Here is a 17834-nt window from a genome sequence, read left to right on the forward strand (position 1 = left end):
TTTGATGATCTTTGTATTATGATTTTGTAGTTTATGGTATAGTGAAGAAATTAATTTTCATGTATACTGTGTTACAGATTTTTCCCTAGTTTGTCATTTATTCATCTATTTATTCATTCATGTATTTATTTTCATAGTATAGTAACTGTTAATCTCCTATGAAGCCATATTTATCCGAGTTTTTTTCTGTGTGATTTGTATGGTTTCTATTAGGTTTTGAAAAGCCTTACCCACTTTCAGATTCCAAAAACATTCATGCTTTTCTTTTAGTAATTTATTATATTTTAATACTTGATAGTTTGCTCCATCTATCATTTATTTTAGAGTGAAGAATGATGTAAGAATCCCATTTCCTCACAAATAATTAGCAAATTGTTGCAGTATTTTTGAATCATCCTTCTTTTCCCCCCAGTTACCTGAAATGCTATTTTAATAATATATTACTTTTATTAGATGTGGATCTGAGTACACTTTTAGGCTCTGTATTCTGTTTTACTGAATCGGTGATTTCTGTTCCATTAACAATCTTAATTGTAGATTTTTAATTTGACAGTGGGTACAACTGGTCTCATTCTTCTGCTGTTTCAGTTTTTTTTCTAAGTATTCTCACATATTTATTATCCAATTTTAAGTAATTTAATAACATTCCTTACCATCCTGCCAAACAGTTGTCATTTTCATTGAAATAATCTCAAATGTAGATTTATTTAGGGAAGTCTGACATCTTTATAATTTTGAATCTTCCTATTTATTTTATTCCTATTTTGTTTATGCAAGGGTACTTTCATATTTCAGTAGCATTTTCAAATTTTCTTCAGGTAGATTTTATACATTTCTTGGTGAATTTATTCCTTGGTACTTCATCTGTTAATGCTTTTGTGAATGAAATCCATTATATTTTCTGATTGTATGTAAGGAATGTACTGAGTTTTCTGGGGTTTCTTTTTTAGAGTTTTCCAGTGTGTAATTACATCACCCAAGATGTGATTCTAAACATAATTTTGCCTCTTAAATTTTTATACATCTTATGTAGTTCTTTTAATATCCTGTATTAAATTGAACACCTAAACCTATATTAAATCATAGTTTTTGCTTGATGTTAATATAAAGGAATTAGGAATTACAGTAGATACATATCTACTAGAAGTTTTTTTTTTCTTGTTTGTCCTCAAAGCATGATGTTGGCTTTTGGTCATTACATTAAGGAAGTGATCATGTATTTCAGTTAACTGAGAGTTGCAATTTTAATTTTTTAAGGTCAGGAATGCATGTTGAATTATCAAATGAATATCAGCATCTATTTAGAGTATTTTTTTCTCCTTTTTCATATTAATTTGGTAAGTTTTTAAGAAAGATTTCCTAACACTGAATCATACTTCACTCTATGAATTAATTCTATCTTGTTGTAACACATAATTCTTTTAATATACTGCCTGATTCTAATGAATATTTCATTAGCATTTTTGCATTGATATCCAATGCTCATGTCATTCATGAGGTGAGTGCAGCATGATAATAACGATGGTGAAGTAATGAGACACATCCCCTTTCCTTTTGATTGCTGAACAATAAGAATGAAAAATCATACAGTGTGACACACGTGACTTGTGTCACTTCAAGTATAATGAGCCTCCCTAAGCTTCTGGGACGGTCAGAGCTCTTAAAAGGAGTAAAGGATCCCACTGAATCTCATCCCCATTTCCAACTGTGTCAGCGATGTACAGGATATGTAAATATATGCATGTTAAATACATTCTCTATATACTGAGAAACAGGTATGTTTCATTAGCACAGAGAATATTTGCCTTTCATTTTTTTGCCATCAACTTGCCTAGAGCAGTGTTGGGCATAACATTAATGATAAAAGCTTTTAAATAAATGCTATTGAGTACATTTCTTTAAAACTAATGACGGTTATAGTTTATGAGATTTCTAGTTTGCACCACCTTTTGTTACATGCTTGATCTCATTTGATCCTCACAATAACCTGGAAAATAGGTATCATTATACTCCTTGTTCCGATGACTCAGGGATAGCCAGACACCTGGCTGAGGTGTTTCCCCACTGAGTGGCAGGCTGTGTTCAAGACCAGGTCACAGGCCCAGTTTTTTCATTCTGTCATTAACCGAAACATTACTTATGTACAGAATCATTTCAAATTGGTATTTCTAAGTACATTTTCTGAAGACAAGATTATTTTTGTGTCTGAATCAATAGGAATCAGAAGATTTGTGTGAAAAAATTCAAGTATGACAAGCAATGTGTGAACCTTCCTTTGGAGGACCATTGATCAGCAATTACTATGTTCCAGGCTGTGTGGTAAGCCCCCTTAACAGATGATTTATTCTTCACACCAGTCTATGAAGGAATTTCAATTTTTTGAAGTTAAATAATTTGCAAGTAGTCCAGTCTACAAAGGGGTCCCTAACTAAGTGGAACTTGAACTCAGAGGACATTCCTCTAAGTTCTAAGTCAGAGGTCCCTGACCTTTTTGGCACCAGGGACTGGTTTCATGGAAGATAATTCCATGGACTAGAGTAGGGGTGTGGGGTAGAAGAGATGGTTTGGGAATGATTCAAGCTCATTACATTTATTAAGCAGTTTATTTCTATTATTTGTTACATTGTGATATATAATGAAATAATTACACAACTCACTATCATGCAGAATCAGCGGGCACATCACTGCCTCAGCTCTACCTCAGATTCTCGTAAGGAGCATGCAACCTAGATCCCTCTCATGTGCAGTTCACGTAGGATTCGAGCTCCTATTAGAATCTAACGCCACCACGAATGTGACACGAGTGCTGGGGAGCGGCAGTGACAGATGGGGAAACTTCAGTCGCTCGCCTGCCACTCATCTCCTACTATGCAGCCCAGGTCCTCAGAGGCCAGACCAGTACTGCTCTGTGGCCCTGGGGTTGGGGGCCCCTGCTCTAAGTCACTGAGCTGTGTGATTGGATTCTGTCTGATGTTGACATCTCACCAGGATAGGTTGCTCTTTTTCCAAAGGCTTATCTGTACACATTTTGGGTACTCTGTCAAAATTATATGTACTTCTTTAAGTCAGAGGATATTTTTTTAACTTCCTTAAAAGAATTAAGTTGCAGGCTTGAGTTAATGAGATAGTTACAATAAGACTATTTCCACTAATCACAAGATGTACATTGTTAAGTTCTGAGTGAAAGAAAAGTGAAGTCGTTCAGCCCTGTCCAACTCTTTGGGACCCCATGGACTGTGGCCTACAAGGCTCCTCCATCCTTGGGATTTTCCCAGCAAGAGTACTGGAGTGGGTTGCCATTCCCTTCTCCAGGGATCTTCCCGACCCAGGGGTCGAAGCCCAGTGTCCCACATTATAAGCAGACGCATTACCATCTAAGCCACCAGGGAAGTCCCAAAATGTTGTAGGGCCGTCGTCCCTGGAGGAGGACTGTCTTCAGTCAAGGGTATATGAGTAGCTGCGCTCCCCTGCGAGAACCTCCAAACAAGCTCTCAAGTTCTGAGTAAGACTGATATTAAACAGCCTCAAACACACAGTAACTGCCTCGGGGGTTAAAATGCTTGTGATGGCGCCATGCAGAGGCGAGGGATGCTCCTAAGCCACTGGGTAGGTGTCATTTAAGTAGGAAAGAGCTTCCCTTGTAGCTCAGTTGGTAAAGAATCTGCCTGCAATACAGGAGACCTGGGTTCAATTACTGGGCAGGAAGATCCCCTGGAGAAGGAAATGGCAACCCACTCTAGTATTCTTGCCTGGAGAATCTCATGGACAGAGGAGCCTGGCAGATTCCAGTCCATGGGGTCACAAAGATCCGGACACGACTTCGGGACTAAACCACCAAGAAGGAAAGCTGCAGGAAAAGAGCTGTGTTTCTCATGTCACACTTCATTAGTTTTGCCTGATAAGTCGATTTCAGACTACTATACCAGTTAAACACATTAAGCAAGGTTACATAAACCAAGCCAGAATTAATAATTACCATAAACTGATTCCCTGGATAACTTGAAATTATAGAATTATTCCAGGGCTTCCCAGGTGGCTCAGTGGGTGAAGAATTTGCCTGCAATACAGGAGACACAGGAGATGCAGGTTGAATCCCTGGATTGGGAAGATCCCCCAGCGGAGGGCAAACCCACTCCAGTACTCTTGTCTGGAGAATACCATGGACAGGCCTGGCGGGCTACAGTCCTAGGGTCACAGAGTCGGGCATGACTGACGCGGCTGAGCACGCATGCACACGCCCTTTAACCTAGCAATAATATACTTCTTTGCCTACTTCCTAAAGCAGATTTACCCATTAAACAAACGTATGTGATTTATGAACTTTTATTTTTAAAATTTTTAATTGGAGGATAATTGCCTTAAACTGTAGTGTTGGTTTCTGCCATACAGCAGCATGAACCAGTCACAGGTAGGCTTTTAGGACTGGAACTCTGAAAGTCAAAGACAAACCAGAAATAAAGAGGCTGTCAAAGGACAGAAGCTGAGGGTGGACTCCTCGTAAACCATAGATGAAGGGGATTTGTGGTTGCTAGTTCCTCCAGTGAACAGCCAGAAGCAAATGCCAAATCTTTCAGTGAGGATATAAAATTCTCAAACAGTCTGTAACTTTTTTATATACGGTGTTTAGTCCTCAAATAAAAATAGTTAAATGGAAAAAATAAATAAATAAAAATAGTGAGATCTATGAGAGAAAGAGACCATTTGATTCAAACGAAAGAGAAACAACAGACAACAGAAACAGACTTAACAGAGGACCCAGATAAAAGAGTTATCAGGTACAATTTTAATATGTTCTCAGGAATAAATGACAAAATTCAGGGTTTCTCAGAACCAGAAATGAAAAAGCCAACACACAAAATAATGAAATGGAGAGCCTAGAGCTGTAAAACTCAAAACCTGAAATTGAGAACCAATAGATTGAGTTAAAGAGAAAATCAGATGCAGCATTATTGAACTGGAAGATAGGTTAGAAGAAGGTATTCAGACAAGAGCACAAAGAAACTTTTACAGGGGCATCACATTTAGAATGCAGATAATTAGAACCTCAGAGGGAAAGATTACTTTCCAATTTTCATCTTTCTATTTCTTTTTGCCCTAATGTGTGAGAAATGTCTTCATCTTCCAGACTTCTACCGAGTTTTTCATTTCCAATCTGTTTTCATGTTTATTTTTCCTGAGCTTGCTTTTTGTCTGACTGTCCCTTTATATGGGTTTCCCTGGTGGCTCAGATGGTAAAGAATCTGCTTGCAGTGGGGGAGGCCTGGGTTCAATCCCTGGGTTGGGAAGGTCATCTTTTACCTCACAAAGGACATTAAGGATATCAGGTTTTACTGTTACAATGAACCCCAGGGTCTGGGTTCTTGCCAACACTCCTCACCCTGCCCTGCTTGCTGCCCCACCCATAACCCAGCACCCCACTGTTGATTTCTGGATTCAACAGTAGACTGAATCCTGTAGGACAAACCCCTCCCTGCCCCCCCAGCCCCAAGGCCATCTTTCTTTCTGAAGAACTTCAGGACCAGGTGGTGGTCGGGGGAGGTGTCTTTCCTTCTCACTCCTTTCTTGGAGCCTTGCTCCTCCCTGCAAATCCTATCTTCTGCCTCAGGTTTATTTGTTTTAAACGTTGATTTATGTTTTATTTACAAATCTCAGCTGTCTTGGATTACGATGTGTTTACAAGGCTTACACAGATAATGTAGAAGGGAAAATGGAAAAATACACATGGCAGAAAATGTCTTACAGTAATAAATTGTTTTTGGCAAGCAGCAACCTTTTCTCAAAGTCTTTTTTCATGTATGTATATACATATGTTCTTTTAAAAATATTTTTAAAATATTCTTTTCCATTAGAGTTTATCATAGGATTTGTTTTTAAATTGGAGGATAATTGCTTTCCAGTGTTGTGTTAGTTTCCACTGTACAACAATGTGAATCAGCTCTAAGTATATATAAATATACTTATGTATATATCCCCCCTTTGAAACTCCCTCCCACCCCACCCCCCACCCCACTCCCCTAGCTTGGCACAGAGCACCAAGCCTCACTTCCTGTGTTATACAACAGCTTCCAACTAGCTATCTATTTCATGCATGTAGTTTATATATGTCAGTGCTGCTCTCTGAATTCATCCCAACCTTTCCTTCCATGCTGTGTCCACAGTCCATTCTCTACATCTGGTTTCTATGCCTTCCCTACAAATAGGTTCATCAGTCCCATTTTTCTAGATTCCTTGTACGTGTGTTAATATACAATATTTGTTTTTCTCTTTATGACTTGACTTCACTCTGTTTGAAACAGACTCCAGGTTTATCCACCTCACTACAAATGACCTGATGCTGGGAAAGACTGAGGGAAGCAGGAGAAGGGGACGACAGAGGATGGGATGGTTGGACGGCATCACTGACTCGATGGACGTGAGTTTGAGCAAGCTCCTGGAGATAGCGAAGGACAGGGAAGCCTGATGTGCTGCAGTCCATGGGGTGACAAACAGCTGGACACGACTTGGTAAGTGATCAACAACAACAAATGGCACAATTTTGTTCCTTTTTGTGGCTGAATAATGTTCCATTGTGTATATGTACCACATCTTTATCCATTCATCTGTCAATGGACATTTAGGTTACTTCCACGTCCTGGCTATTGTAAATCGTGCTCCAATGGACATGTGTCATCTTGAATTATGATTTTCTCAGGATGTATGCCCAGTAGTGGAATTGCTGAGTCATATGGTAGTTTTATCCCTAGTTCCTTGAAAACAAGTCTAAAAGTCTAAGAGGGAAACATTTTGCTGGCAATTCTTTCTGCCTTCCATCCTACTGCTATTAATAATTTCCCCTAAGACAAAGAAAAGGAAGCTTAATTGTTTGAGCTGTGAGAAAGGAAAAGAAAAAACATAAGGAGAAAAGTGGAAACATCAAGAAATATTCATCCACATATGTATATTTGGACGGTGATTTTAAATAAAGAATTAGAGACAGAGAGAGAGGAAGGAGGCTGTGGGGCTCAGTGATGACAGCAAAGCTGATACCCCAGCAGGAAGCCATAGTGGCCTCACTGTGGGAGCCTGTCTCCACTCCAGGAAGATTCTGTCCTCAGCTGAGTCCCGGGGCAGCTTAAGTGACCCACCCCCACCCCTTGGACCTGCACTTTTGCTTCCCCAGGTCCTGCCCTGAGCAGCTCTGGGCCATTGCCTGGGCTCCTGCAACTCCATCCCTTTGGCCTCTGGCCTGTGATTGAACATTATATAGTCCTGTTGGGGTGGGTGTTTCACCAAAAGCATTCATGAAATGGAAACAGTAAATGGAAACAATTTAAATCATCATGTCACAGTCCACCAGCTCGGGTTTCCTGGGGATAAAAGGATTAACCTAAGGGTAACAACCTCACAGTTATCCTGAGGATCAAATGACTAATATTAAGGCTCTGCTGAAGGTGCGTGGCACAGAGGTGGCCCTGTCTGGCCTTGGGTGCACCCCGGCCTACTGAGGCCTTGCCCGCATCCCTGACCTTAAGCTCTTCAGTTCAGAGGCTGCCACGCCTGACAGCTTGCACAATGGGAAGCTTCAGGTTTTCAAGCAGAGCAGTACCTTCAGTTTCAACTCATGAATTGTACACTTAAAGAGCATAATTTCCTCCTCTCAAGCTAAGGACAACCTGAGCCAATGGAGATGCCATGAGCATCCCACCAGCAGGGTCACTGACACCTACCCCTGGGAAGCGCTCTGCTGGCCACGAGGGCCACTACCCACAGGACCGGCTGGGGGCGAGGGGGCCCAGCCTCTGCAGTGCCCGTGTGTGAGGACAGTAAGAGCCGGCAATGATCTGATCTTTACTGGATGCTTCCTGTGGGCTAGAGCACCGGGAGTGAACAGGTGCCCCCTCATGGAAGAGACGAGAAACTGAGGCTTCAGGGCCTGGTACAAGGTCGCAGCAGGCTTGGGCCTGGGTTGGTGCCCTGGCCAGCTGGGAACAGGCCCCAGGGCCGGGCTACGGCCATGCCTATGCGGACAGTAGGGCGTGCTATCCCTCCAGCTTTCTGGACACCACGAAGCAGGGGCCAGTGATGGGAATGTGGCCCCACTAGCACCGCTGCCCCAGCTGCCCTTCCCAGCCCTCTCTCCAGTCCTGGGGCAGAAAGGCCAGAGTCTCTGTGGGCCCTCAGCCTAGCTCCAGCCTGCCTGCCGTCCTTGGCTGCCCCCTTCGTGAGGACCAGGACTTGCAGGAACAGCTGGTCTTTCTTCCCCTGGGAAGGCGCTCTTTCCCCTACTTTCTCCTTGGAAGTGGAGCCTCTCCTGTGATCCAGCACAGTATCTCTGCTTTTGTGCACAGCCGGCTCCCAGGGACAGCTCCACGGTAAAATGACTGCTTGACAGTTTGTTCCAACTTTCTTGCTGTGTGAATCTGGGTGGGTTATTTAACCTCAGTCTGTCTGGGCAGCCATATGGTGGAGGTAGAGTAACATGCAGCCTGCTGTCTGCAGGAGTAAATGAGTGAACACATGTAAGGGATTTAAGATGGTGCCCGGCACACAGCAAGTGCTTAATGCACGTTAGCTGTTGTGATCACTGTTTAAGGGGCAGGTGGCAGCAGCCTGAATGGGTGCCCAGAAGACCCATCTACGGGAGGCAAGACTGTGGCCTGGTCCTATCCCCACGTATCAGCACTGGTACAGGTGGCTGGAAACCTGCAGAAGAGCATATGTGGTCCAGCTCTCCTGACCTGCAGTGGGATTAGGTTTTTCTAATTTCACACTCTTTAATGCACTTCTGAAGAAGTCTAGTCCAAACCTACAAAAGAAACATCATGAACAGGTAAGAAAGGAAAATAAAACCATTGGGAAAATGTAGATGTAGGGACTTGGCTGGTGGTCCGGTGGTTAAGAATCCATTTGGAATGCAGGGGACCTGGGTTCAATCCCTGGTCCAGGAACTAAGATTCCATATGAGCAACTAAGCTCATGCACTAGAGCCTGTGCTCCACAAGAAGAGAAGCCACTACAACGGGAAACCCGCACAATGCAAGTAGAGAAAGCCCAGTGCAGCAAAGACCCAGCGCAGTGGAGAAAAGAAAGATGTAGATGTTCATACTGCTTTGGCCAGCGAAAGTAAATTAGTAGTGCTCCTGTTTCAGAGTATCATTAATAGGAAACCCGCATCATTGCTGTCCGAGTATCTGCTGGCAGAGCTGCTGCAGCCCAGCTCTGGCTAAGTCCTGGCTCCGCCCCTCCGTCCATGGGGCAGCTCATCACAGCCTGAGAACTGGCCACTTGGGTGACCTTGACTGACTTCTGCCCGTGGCCCCAAGATCCTGCCTTCCTGGAGCCGTCCGACCTAGACACTGTGCTTGGAACTCCAGGCCCGCCCTAGTGGGGCTACCCGGGAACCTGTATGTTCAGCCAGCTCTCCAGGTGACTCTGAGACAACACTTGTCAACCACTAACACATACATACAGCTAGTTACGACCATACAGATGTGTTCTGCTTTAACCTACAGGCTTGCCTGAAGAAACTGATAAATCTTTCTACCTATGAGTTCCCCATGGGAAAAGAAAGCCAAACGAGTTGCTTTGTCTCTACTTTGTCAAACTGACACAGATGGAAAATCTTATTTTTTCATTTCCATTTAACACAGCTGGGGAAGAATCACACTTTCTAAGGAAAGTTAATTGTTTATGTGTTAGTTATTTGTGGAATCGTTTCCTTTTTCTCAGTATTTAATGGCTCAGTTTCCAAAGAAATCAAAGGTTTCAAGCCTCAAGAGTCTACACAGAAGCAGCTAAGACTTTGCCTGTTGTGTGCTAAGTTGCTTCAGTTTGTGTTTGACTCTTTGCCACCCCACGGACTGTAGCCCACCAGGCTCCTCTGTCCATGGGGTCCTCCAGGTAAGGATACTAGAGTGGGTCATACCCTCCTCCAGGGGATCTTCCTGACCCAGGGATCAAACCAGGGTCTCATGTCTCCTGCATTGGCAGCAAGTTCTTTACCACTAGCGCCACCTGGGGAGCCCTAATCTTAATAGCTGAGACATTAAAGCAACCTTAATGTCCATCAGTAAATGAATGGATAGAGAAGTTGTGGTATTTATATACAGTAGAATACTGCTCAGTCATAAAAAAGGAAGGAAATCTTGCCATTTATGACAGTCTGGATGGACTCCGAGGGCATTATGCTAAGTGAAGTCACACAGGAAAAGATAAATACCATACAATCTTACTTACATGTGGAATCTAAAGGGAAAAAAAAAAGGAAAAATTGAGTTCATGGATATAGAGAACAGATAGGTGGTTGCCTGAGGCAGCAGGTTTGGACGTGGATGAAATGGATCCAGGGGTGGGGTGGGTCAAAAGGAACAAGCTTCCAGTTACAAAATGAGTTAAGTCCTGGGGATGTGATGTACAGGATGGTGACTCTAATTAATAATACTGTATTGCATTCTTGACAGTTGTTGAGAATAGGTCTTAAAAGTTCCCATGACAGGAAAAAAGAATTCTGTAACTATATTTGGTGACGAGTAATAACTGGACTTATTGTGGGGATCATTTTGCAATGTATACAAATGCTGAATTATGACATTTACACCTGAAACTAATGTAATGCTATTTCAATTATACCACCCTGTTTTTAAAAAGTGGAAGAGAGAGAGACAGAAGAGAGAAGCAGGAAGAGGCACTGTGAGGACTCAGCTGGACACCGTGGCTTTAAGGGGAGCCAGGAGCTGAGGCACATGGTGGTCTTTGGAAGCTGGAAAAGGTGAGGAAACATACACCCATGACAGCCTCAGAAGGCAGCCCACTGAGGTTCCCTCTCAGACTTCTGACCTGAACAGTAAGATCATAAATTTGCTTGAGCCACAAACAGAAAGTCACTGAGAACAAAGCCCATCACCTGAAATTTCAGAAGGGAGATCCTGAAGATTTTCTGAGAAAGCAAGTACTTTACATTCAGGGATCGGAATGTTCTAATCAACTTTAGAAAACAGAAGATAAAGGAGAAATGCTTTTCAAAATACTGAAGGAAAATTATCTCTACCCTAGAACTCTATGCCCAGCTAAGCCATCAGACAACTTGACTGTGGAAAGATATTTTTAAGCAGGTGAAATCTAAAATACTTCCCTCATACCCCTAGAACATGTGCTTCACTAAAATTAATAAACAGATAAAAAGAAAGACATGGGATCCAAGAGAGAGGGGAATCCAGTGCAGAAAAGTGAAGGGAAATGTCAAGGTAACAGTTTCCCAGTGATGGGAAACCCCTGGTTGACAGCAAATATGCAGGCCTAGAAAGCAACCAGCCCAGGGTGGGCTCTAGAAAAAATGTGTTTGAACCTACTGAAGGGGAAGTCATACTTCTGTCAGAGTTGATAACTTTAATCTGGAAAAACAAAAAAGTAAAGATACAAACGGAGTCAAATAACACATCAAAATCTGTCTTCTAGCCCACACTGGAGGATTCGATCCTATTGGTGAGAGGAAGAAGGGATATCTGGAAAGCTGTGATTTCCACCATGGCGCAGCTGGCCTTGGACAGCAGGTGTCTGTGAGACAGCCCAGTGAGGCACAGGTAACGCTCTTGGGTTAAAGAGCTGGACTGAGGCTGGCTCCTGAGGTTGTCAGTAAGGGATGCAAGGGCCTATGGCCGTACTGACCACTCTGGAAGCGTCCAACCTCATTTACTCTGGAGGCCGAGTAGGGTGTGTCACAGTCATTAGTCATGGTAACAACAGGTTATACTTACTGCCAAAGACGGGATCTAACATTTTGCTGACAGTATTTCTTACAACTCAACTGGTACTCTCATCATCCCCATTTTATGGATAAGGAAGTTGAGGCTTTCAGATGTTAAGCAAATCACACAGGGCTCATGTATGGTTGCTGGATTTCACAGCCAGCTGGGCTTCAGACTCTTCTTGGCTGCTACGTTGTGTGGTGTTAGGATGGGAGACTGTCCTGGAAAACCAGATGCTATGGGTCTTTCTTTTACTTACTTCAAAGCAAGGGCAGGCCCACAATTTATAGATGGGATGGGGGCAGGGGCAGTTTAGGAACCACAGTGTGGCTTGTAACCGCACGTGTGTGCAGGAGCTCATGTGGGGCAGGGTACAGGATACCCACTTTGAAGCCCCATCAGCATAGGAAGCACGCTGTTCTTTGACTAAAACGTTAGATTGACTTGGGTGACTTGAGAGGGTCTGAGGAGACTGAGAGGGAAAAAGCCCCACCCACCCCTCTCACCTCCCACAGCTGCCCCTACGGCAAGACCTCAACTGTCTGGGCTGTACCGCCTTTTCCTGCCTCTCCACTATGGGCTTCCTTGCCTGGCTCTGATGCCAGAACTGGCCAGGAGACAACTCCACAGCCATTTGCACCCAAGCAGCTTTGTCCTCAAACTGGAAATGCATTACAGACACATCAAAAAGTAAATAAAAGTCATCTTACTCAGTCTTCAACACATACCTAGCACGGTAAAACAAGTAACCAGACTGGGTGCATGGGGAGTCTTTCTAAGGCACACCCACTCAGCAAGGACTGGACAGGGCCCGGCCTCCCCACTGCTCTGGACTGCCTGGAGGGCAGCAGCTCAGGGCTGTTTAGCTGGCAAGCCATACGATCCATACAAGCCAAGAACTGTTCAACTGACTCCTCCGCTCTCAGGCAGTCTTCTCTGGCTTCCCAACAAGCAGAGCCACACAGAGGGCCCCGCTGCCCCCAACGCATGGACTCGGTGAGGGACTCTCCAATCCAGATGTGCAGCACAAACAGCTGGGCCTCTGGGGAACAAACGCACATTCCAGCCATTTGGATAGACAGTCCTACAACCAAATGCTGAAACCACGTTTCAGCATTTCCCATGGGATTTATATTCCTATTCAAACGTTTTACAAGAAGTCTCTAAGGCACTGCAGAAATTGAACCTTGCTGCTATGGACTGAATGGTGGTCCCCAAATTCAGATTGTTGCTGTTGTCCAGTCGCTCAGTGTCCGACTCTTTGCGACCCCACGGACTGCAGCACGCCAGACTTCTCTGCCCTTCTCCATCTCCAGAGCTTGCTTAAACTCATGTCCATTGAGTCGGTGATGCCTTCCAACCATCTTGTCCTCCGTTGCCCCCTTCTCCTCTTGCCCTCAATCTTTCCTAGTATCAGGATCTTTTCCAATGAGTCAGCTCTTCACATCAGGTGGCCAAAGTATTGGAGCTTCAGCATCAGTCCCTCCAATGAATGTTCAGGATTGATTTCCTTTAGGATTGACTGGTTTGATTTCCCTGCTGTCCAACGGACTCTCAACAGTCTTCTCCAGCACCATAGTTCGAAATTCAGATATTGAAGCCCTAATTCCCCAGTGTGACATATCTGGAGCCGTTGGCAGTAATTAGGGTTAGATTGGGCAAATGAGGTGGGGCCCTAGTTTGATGGGGTAACGCCCTTCTAAGAAGAGATACCAGAGACTGTTCTGTCTTCAGACACACAGAGAGGTAAGGTGAGCACACTGCAAGATGGTGGCCTCCTACAAGCCCAGGAAAGAGGCTTCAGAATGAAACCTACCTTGCTGGCACCTTGCTCTTGGACTTTGACCCTCCAGAACTGTAAAAAACCGAATTTCTGCTGTTTAAGCCGCCCACTCTGTGGTATTTCATTATGGCAGCCCAAGCAGATGAATATACCTGCCTTTCTTTTTAATTTCATTTTCCATGGCTCTTGTTTCCGTTACACTGGTCTTCCAGGTCCTTCAGAACCAATCCCAGGACATTCTGATCACAGTCCTCTCTGCACGCTCACCCCTTGCCCCCTCCTCTGTCACCTCAGCCCCACATTTCGAGGACTGGCTGATCTCATCCAAATTCTCAGCTTAAATGCCGTTCCAGAAGTGGCGAGCGGTCAAGGTTTTTGCTTTTTGCCCATCTTATTTCAAACTTTTCTTCCTTTGAATTGTTAAGCCTATTTATGATACATCTCATAACTTCTCTTTGTCACATGTACTTTCTCTAATTCAGTTTTACTTATTAAGGCCCCTGGGTGGCAGTTTAACAGAAGCTAGCTACTTTATTGTATATCTTTGTCAAATGTGTACTTGTTTGAGGCAACCTGAATTAAAGTCATGAGAAGCGTAAGACATGCCCTTTCTAGTAGTTTTGATAGCCAGAGCCTTTATAGAGTTGATGCTGCATTTTTAATTCAGAAGTCAACATAACAGTTAAATACATGTAATAAATCGAAAGTGTTAGTGAAATAGAAGCTAGGCTTTCTATTTCCAAACATGTTTCCAAAAGCCTGTTTTATTTTAAAACACACACAGGGTTGGACACAAATGTCTTTTTAACCTTTGTGGAGGAGATTTCACTGACTGCTTAAATTGATGGCTTTCCCTCTGTACTGAGTCCACTGTTCTCGAAGCCTTATAAAGGATGAGAAGATGGGTCTCTTCCTTTACTTCTCTCTTTGTTGTAATACGAGTCCGTGAATGACAGAAACAACACGACCAATTTTTCCGTAACCATTTGGCAATCATTAAAGCTTCGCAGTTGCTGGTTTTCCTACCGGTGTTTTACAGCCTGAGGTGAAAACAGAGAGATGGCTCATGAGATGACACTGAGTTTGCCCTTCCTCGTACAACTGCCTGGGCACTGGCAAAAGAGAAACACACGACACTTGTGCAGTTTTACAGACTGAAAAGGGATCAGTGGAGACAGCGGCACCCTTAATAAGAGAAGCAGCAGTGTCTCAAAGAGGCGATGGGCATGGCCACTGTGCCCCCAGCCACATTTCCTGAACTTCAAGGCTAGCATGTTCCAGTATGTTTACACTCACACAGTTGCCTTCTGAGATTAAGAAATCAACTCCATCATCCTCAGAATGAGGGTTTTGGTGTCTGTTTTAGCTTTGTGCCTCTCTCACCAAATTCCAAAGAATAGCAGGGAGATTAAAAAAAAAAATCTTAAGTGAACAATGCAAAGAAATAGAAGAAAACAAAGGAATGGGAAAGGCTAGAGATCTCTTCAAGAAAATCAGAGACACCAAGGGAACATATCATGCAAAAGATGGGCACAACAAAGGACAGAAGTGATATGGACCTAACAGAAGAAGATAATAAGAGGTGGCAAAAAGACACCAAAGAACTGTACAAAAAAGGTCTTAATCACCCAGATAACCATGATGGTGTGGTCACTCACCTAGAGTCAGACATCCTAGAGTGTGAAGTCAAGTAGGCTTTAAGCAGCATTACTATGAACAAAGCTAGTAGAGGTGACAGAATTCCAGCTGAGGTATTTCAAATCCTTAAAGGTGATGCTATTATAGTGCTGCATTCAATATGCCAGCAAATTTGGAAAACTCATCAGTGGCCACAGGACTGGAAAAGGTCAGTTTTCATTCCAATCCCAAAGGAAGGCAATGCTAAAGAAATGTTCAAACTACCTCACAATTGCGTTCATTCGCAAGGTAATGCTCAAAATCCTCCAAGCTAGAGATGTACAAACTGGATTGAGAAAAGGCAGAGGAACCAGAGATCAAATTGCCAACACCCATTGTCTCACAGAAAAAGCAAGAGAATCCCAAAAACCATCTACTTTTGCTTCACTGACTATGCTAAAGCCTTTGACTGTGTGGATCATAACCAACTGTGGAAAATTCTTAAAGAGATGGGAATACCGGACCAACTTACCTGCCTCCTGAGAAACCTGGATGCAGGTCAAGAAGAAACAGAACCAGATATGGAATAAACAGACAGGCTCAAAACTGGGAAAGGAGGACGTCAAGGCTGTATATTGTCACCCTGTTTATTTAACTTATATACAGAGTAGGTCATGCGATATGCTGGGCTGGATGAAGCACAACTGGAATAAAGATTGCCGGGGGAGAAATATCAACAACCTCAGATATGCAGACGATACCACCCTAATGGCAGAAAGCAAAGAGGAACTAAAGAGCTTCTTGATGAAGATGAAAGAGGAGAGTGAAAAAGCTGGCTTAAAACTCAACATTCAGAAAGCTAAGATCATGGCATCTGGTCCCATCATTTCATGGCAAATAGACAGGCAAAGAATGGAAACAATGACAGACTTAATTTTAGTGGCCTCTGTGGACGGTGACTGCAGCTATGACATTTTTAAAAAGATACTTGCTTCTTGGAAGAAAACCTATGAAAAACCTAGACAGCATATTAAAAAGCAGAGATGTCACTTTGCTAACAAAGATCCACATAGTCAAAGCTACAGTTTTTCCAGAAGTCATGGATGTGAGAGTTGGACCATAAAAAAGCCGAGCGCTGCAGAACTGATGCTTTTGAACTGTGGTTTTGGAGAAGACTCTTGAGAGTCCCTTGGATAGTAAGGGGATCAAACCAGTCAATCGTAAAGGAAATCAACCCTGAATATTCATTTGGGAGGACTGATGCTGAAGCTAAAGCTCCGATACTCAGGCCACCTGATGTGAAGAGTCGACTTACTGGAAAAGACCCTGATACTAGGAAAGATTGAGGGCAAGAGGAGAAGGGGGCAACAGAGGACGAGATGGTTGGAAGGCATCACTGACTCAATGGACATGAGTTTGAGCAAGCTGTGGGAGATGGTGAAAGACAGGGACGCCTGGCGTGCTGCCATCCACGGGTCGCAGAGTCAGACACGACTTAGGAACTGAACACCATCACCACAAAATTTCAAGGTTTCAAGGTTATGTATTCTGAAATTTCAGACATACTATAAATAGAAGGCTATTTATAGTCCTAACCAGGCAGTCCAGTGGTTAGGACTCTGTGCTTTCATTGTTAAGGGCCTGGGTTCAGGCCCTGTTCAAGAAACTAAGGTCCATGGCAATGAAATGGGAGCTAATGAATCCAAGGACTAGAAGGAGAGGAATTTTCTTGATGTCACCAGGACTAGATCATGCACCCTGATTAGTTATGTTAGAAGCTGATCATTTTTATGCTGTATAAGACTGCCTATTTTATGCCTGGTGTGTTTGCTGTTAGTTTTCTCCTTAGTTCCTTGAGAAAACTCTAGATGATGAAATAGTTCTTTGCCTAAAGGGAAGGACCAAATTCTGTTGTTGATAAATTTTAACCCCTTTGGAAAAACTTTTTCCTAATTAACATCAACTCATTTTTATGTAGACATTGGAGTAAACCTTATCTATGAATATAAAAAACCAAAAACAAAACAAAAATAGTTCTCTGTGTGTATTAAAGCTCGACTGCTGTTCATTTTGATAATTTAGTGCCGTACTTTCTTGTTTTACTATATGTTGCTAAATGTGAAAAACCATCACATTTTATTAACTGGTACTTACCAAGCATTTCTTCTAACTTTGTTGTGGCAGGTTCATTCACGCTAAATATATAATCATTATTTCTAGGAGAAAAAGTGATAAGATTTCTTACTGCATAAATTAGGATGAAAAGACAACATCATTTTTTATATAGTAAGAATATCTTTAAATAGTCATCCTCAAGCCTAGTTTTAAATAGTTGAAAGTTGTGTGTATATTAATATATATGTAAGAATACACACACACACACACAACATGCCCAACACCCGGACTTTCTTATAATTAACCGATATGTGTGCACGTGTACTCAATCACTCAGTTGTGTCCAATTGTTTGCACCCCACGGACTGCGCCCACCAGGCTCCTCTGACCAGGGAATATTTCAGGCAATAATGGAGTGGGTTGCCATTTTCTACTCCAGAATTAACCTATAAATTTCAATCATTACGTCAAAGCCAAAATGCTGGCCTAAAGCAAATTTTTTCTTTGCCTCAATATAATTTTTATTCATAGCCACATAAAAGCTGCATGGTAACGCAGAGTGACTTCCTACTCAGGACATGCAAAAGTGAAGCATG

General features: G+C 43.0%; 1 protein-coding gene and 1 long non-coding RNA gene across 2 annotated transcripts in view; one reads left to right on the plus strand and one right to left on the minus strand.

Moving 5' to 3' along the window:
- Window positions 1–2202: 2202 nt before the first annotated feature.
- Window positions 2203–17154, plus strand: LOC139036100 (uncharacterized). The gene is made up of 3 exons (XR_011488844.1): window positions 2203–2319; window positions 6297–6503; window positions 10627–17154. It is a non-coding gene; the product is annotated as an uncharacterized lncRNA (long non-coding RNA).
- Window positions 14253–17834, minus strand: part of GNPAT (glyceronephosphate O-acyltransferase) — a 37515-nt gene continuing 33933 nt past the window's right edge. The window contains 2 exon segments of the mRNA XM_020911674.2: window positions 14253–14546; window positions 17278–17339. Of these exon segments, the coding sequence (XP_020767333.2) occupies window positions 14503–14546; window positions 17278–17339 (106 nt within the window). The 3' untranslated portion in view covers window positions 14253–14502.

This window comes from Odocoileus virginianus, chromosome 7, assembly GCF_023699985.2.
Source record: "Odocoileus virginianus isolate 20LAN1187 ecotype Illinois chromosome 7, Ovbor_1.2, whole genome shotgun sequence".
NCBI lineage: Eukaryota > Metazoa > Chordata > Mammalia > Artiodactyla > Cervidae > Odocoileus > Odocoileus virginianus.